This window comes from Octopus bimaculoides, chromosome 28, assembly GCF_001194135.2.
Source record: "Octopus bimaculoides isolate UCB-OBI-ISO-001 chromosome 28, ASM119413v2, whole genome shotgun sequence".
Lineage (NCBI taxonomy): Eukaryota > Metazoa > Mollusca > Cephalopoda > Octopoda > Octopodidae > Octopus > Octopus bimaculoides.
This window is the reverse complement of record NC_069008.1, coordinates 9,124,523-9,129,370: the sequence shown is the minus strand read 5'-3', so window position 1 is coordinate 9,129,370 and position 4,848 is coordinate 9,124,523. Positions and strand designations below refer to the sequence as shown.

Here is a 4,848-nt window from a genome sequence, read left to right as displayed (position 1 = left end):
AAAAGATGTGTCCTAGCTTGGCTGCAGTTCCATAAAGGAAAAAAGTAAATACGCCATGAATTCCTAGCAAAACGATTCTCTCCCTTGCCATAGAGATGGCTGACAATCAGCTGAGAAATTACATTTATCCAAGTATTAATACCTGGAAATGAAAACAATCAGGATTTAGGGATCAGAAACAGTAACTGTCCCTTTAATACTTTGGGAATGATAAGAACTATGCAGACAAATACATAGCCAAAACATCCAGACCATACAAACACACAGCATACAGAATATATTCCATTTTTTCACTATAGACACAAGGCAGACATTTTGGAGAAAGGCTTAAGCTGATTACATTACCCCCCAGTACTCAACCGGTACTTATTCCATTGACTCCAAATGGATGAAAGGCAAAGTCGACCTTGGCAGAATTTGAACTCAGAATGTAAAACCAGAAGAAATGCAGCCAAGCATTTTGTGCAGCATGCGAACAAATCTGCAGCTTATTACCTTTAATAATGTTTGTTTACTGTAGGCGCAAGGCCTGAAGTTTTAGGGGACTGGTTAGGCCAATTACATCGATCCCAGAGATCAACTGGTACTTATCGACCCCAAAAAGACGAAAGGCATAGTTGATGTTAGTGGAATTTGAACTCAGAACATAAAGTCAGAAGAAATACCACTAAGCACTTTATCTGGCATGCTAAGAATTCTGCCAGCTCACACCTCCACCAATGAAATAATGATTTCAAATGTTTGGCACAAAACCAGCATATCGAGGCGGGAGGGTAAGCCAATTACATCAACCCCAGTATTTAATCAACCCTGAAAGGATGAAAGGCAAAGTCAACCTCAGCAGAATTTGAACTCAGAACATAAAGCCAACGAAATATCACTAAGCATTTTGTTTGGTAGCCGTCACCAATTAAATAATAATAACTGTTTTCTGCATCAGCACAAAGCATAAGATTAGGGGAAGGGAATAGTCAATTATAGCCTTGGTACATTATTTCACTGACCACTGGAGGATGTAAGGCAAGAGTGACCATGACAGGATTTGATCTCTGGCTGAAAACAGCAGCAATATCATATGATGTCTTTTATGTGAATAGCAACAATAATACTATCATCAACTACAAGGAAGCTCTACATGGTTGCTAAACTAGCTAGAAATAACAGCAAATCTCCCTCAAATCACCCCTTACTATTTTGTATATGTATGAATCAATGAGAGAGACTTTGACTTTGTAGATAGACTTATTTATGAGTCAACAAAGAAGCCTCGGCATAATCTCTAGGTCACAAATCAGAACCCAGGTTTGTCAACATGAATGCATTGAACAAGGTAGTTCCTGACATGTATACAAACCACCTGGCAAAGTCAAAGTTGGAATCCCTCTGCTCATAAATCTACTTGATAGGGGCCAGCTAAGAGGTAAATAGCAACACTTTTAACCACATCATAGTTATCATCAACAGGACACACAACAATAACAATCTAGAGCAACCAGTACAAACAAGACATTAACTTTTAATATCCCACAAAAAAAAAACAAAAAAAAAACAGAGCGATAGAGGAAGTATTAATACCCAAAGGTAGAACAATCACCACATCAAAGTGGATGTTGCATTAGAACAAATAGTACTGTGATATTTGCTAAGAGAGAAAACTCTCATATGGTTATTTCACAGCTATCACCAATACCTCCACTGCTCAGACTAAACTAGTCAAAGGCCCAGTCGTGTAATGATTCTCATACAGAACAGAAAAGAAATGATAAAAAGGATTAGAGTGTTCTCGTTTATAATAGAGAGGGGCTAACTGCCTTCAAAATAAAGGGAAACGAGATTAGTAGTATGATTCTTGTGATATCAGACATCTCAGGGCTGACTGACCATTGCAGTCCCATATGCAGTACTATGTCTTACAGGAAGTCAACAGTCAAAACAGTCTTAACCACAAAAAGTTATCTAAGTAATCATAAAAAAATTTTTTTTTTAAATTAGCAGGCACGGCTGTGTGGTATGAAGCTTGCTTCCCAATCACATGGTTCCAGGTTCAATCCCACAGTTCAGCACCTCAGGTCAACTAAAACTTTGTGAGTGGATTTGGTCAATAGAAACTGAAAGAAACCTGTTGTGTGGGTGTGTGTGTGTGTGTGTATATATATATATATATATACACACACATCTGTGTATGTGTCTGTTCCCCACCACTGCTTGACAAATGGCGTTGGTGTTTCCATTCCCATAACTTAGCAGTTAAAATAAGTAGTGGGTTTAAAAAAGACTGATTCAATAAGTATCAGGCTTTAAAATAATTTTAAAAAGGTACTGGGGTTGATTCATTAAAAAAAAATTTTTTTCAAGACGGTGCCCCAGCATGGCCACAGTCTAATGACCGAAACAAATAGAAGATAAACAAAAACAAGATAAAAATGGGACACAGCAAAAGCACCAAGTTCCATCTAGTTCTGTCACTATTGCGTGACTCGTTCACTTACCTTAGATATATCGACACCAGTCAGAGCACTGACAGCTGGTGGCAGTTGGCTGATAAGACGTGATACCTCTCCCGACGCCTTGTCATCTCCCAACAGGACAATTTCTTCAGTCTTCGACAGTGGAGCTGAGACTTCGGCTGCAACCTGGACACACACACGTGTACATATGGTGGTGGTGGTGGTGGTGGTAGTGGTGGTGAGTGGAGAAAAGACACAAATTAGTTTATACATGTGAAGAGGAAATGATAATGTTTCATATAACAATAAGGTTTCAGGAGGGAGAGAGGAAGGAAGACAGGCAGGGGTAAGGAAGAGCAAAAATAAAGAGACCTTCTGTTGGTTTTGACACTAAGCATTCCAGTTGCTTAACCCTGAAATGGCAAGAAAGGCTTACATGTGCATGCCAAACAGACAAAAATAAATAATGTCTTTTTTCTTAAGGATAATTTTTATACTATAAAAATTTACATAGTGCTGTAAAATATTCACTTTCTTTTGCATATCCAGTATGAGTATAAATCTATTTATGATTCCTGCATTGTTATTATTAAACAAATGTACAAATGGAGAAAAATCAGCACAATTTTTCCATCCCAAGCTAGTTAAAGCATCACTTTCTTTTGTGCTGTCTAAAACATCATCATCATCATATGATGAAAGAAAGTCAGAAAAAAAATTTCATTGCTGTATAAATCTTACATATTCAACTTGATTTCTTCCAACAATAAGGGCTGCATTTAGGTGCATTTGGAAAAAATAGACCGAATACCGAGATAGAATCAGCAATGGAATGGTCCATTTGACAGGTTTCCATACAGTTTTTGTCTACCCAATTTAATCTACAAGGCTTGGAGCAAGAGGAGGGGCTATTGTAAAAAAAATAATCAAAATGGCATGAAGTGGGATCAATCTTCAAATTTCATGATTGTAAACTGAACCATTTGAACAGGTTTATATCAAAAGCAAGAACAGAAAAATGAGAGGTTGGAAGAAACAGACAAAGGAGGGAAGCCAGACAGAGAGGAAGGGTGAGAAAGACAGGAAGGGGAGAGAGAGGGAAGGAGGGAGACACAGTTAGGGAGGGAAGAGACAGACACAAAGGGAGGGGAAGAGACAGAGAGAGGGAGGGGGAGAGACAGACAAAGAGGAAGGGAAGACACTAAAAATGAGGGTGTGGAGATATACAAGGAGAGAGAGAGATAATGAAAAGATAGATATATATATATATATATATATATAAATGAAAAATGTATAAACAAATGACATAACATTTACTGAATGTAAAAACAAACAGGAGACAAGCAGAAAGTCCATAATTCTTCATCAGTTATCGACCGATGGTACTCTTCAGTATTGCACCTTTAATGAGAAAGAGACTGAATGCTTCCCAATTGGCAATGCCCGCAAAAAAAGTTTTCTTGTGTAGAATTAGGGACAAGAGCAAACAAAATGAAACAAAACATGCAAAACGACACAGAGTGTGACTTAGGACAGCGGACAAGGGTAAACGGTTGAATAAAATATGGCCTTGGGGCCAAGAAGATGAGAATAGTGGGTAAAGCTTTAGAAAATGTTTTGAATGATGGAGAATGGAGAGACAGAATTTGCAACTGGTCAGCAAAGGGACCAGTCTAAGAAAGGAAGAAAAAGAGGAACTGGCCACTGGTTACATGACAGCAGCAGGCAGAGGGGAATGACAGCAGGGGAAGGGAGTGACATGTGTGTATATGAATGTGTGTATATGTGTATATATATGTGTGTGTGTGTGTGTGTGTGTATATATATATATATATAATTCATTTATTTTCTCTTCCGTTTGTTCTATGTGAGCCATAAATATCGTCTTCCGTTGGAGAAAAAATTGAAGTTAGAATTAGTAGTTTTTAACTGCTATTTCTAAATTTTCAGTATGTTGGTGAAGCAACTCATGCTGATCCCTATATGTTTATAATTATAAATGGTTTACCGATAAAGGTTTTTTTTTTGCATACTGAACTACTTGGCAAAATTGTTAATTTATTAATTAATTGGCAATTCCCTGCCCTATATCGATATATATATATATATATATATATGTATTATATATATATATATGAGTGTGTGTATACATATATATGTGTGTGTATACATACATATGTGTGTGTGTGTGTGTGTATATATATATGTGTGTGTGTATATACATATATGTGTGTGTGTGTGTGTGTATATACATATATATGTGTGTGTGTGTATATATATATATATGTGTGTGTGTGTGTGTGTGTATATATATATATATGTGTGTGTGTGTGTGTATATATATGTGTGTGTGTGTATATATATATATATGTGTGTGTGTGTGTGTGTGTATATATATATA

At 36.9% G+C, this 4,848-nt stretch overlaps 1 protein-coding gene across 1 annotated transcript in view; it reads right to left on the bottom strand.

Annotated features, from left to right (window-relative positions):
• Window positions 1-4,848, bottom strand: part of LOC106872323 (flotillin-2) — a 91,165-nt gene that overhangs the window by 8,917 nt on the left and 77,400 nt on the right. Inside the window, exons 6-7 of the mRNA XM_052977764.1 lie at window positions 3,782-3,848; window positions 2,490-2,633 (exon numbers count right to left, since the gene is read on the bottom strand). Of these exons, the coding sequence (XP_052833724.1) occupies window positions 2,490-2,633; window positions 3,782-3,848 (211 nt within the window). The remainder of the gene's footprint in view (window positions 1-2,489; window positions 2,634-3,781; window positions 3,849-4,848) is intronic.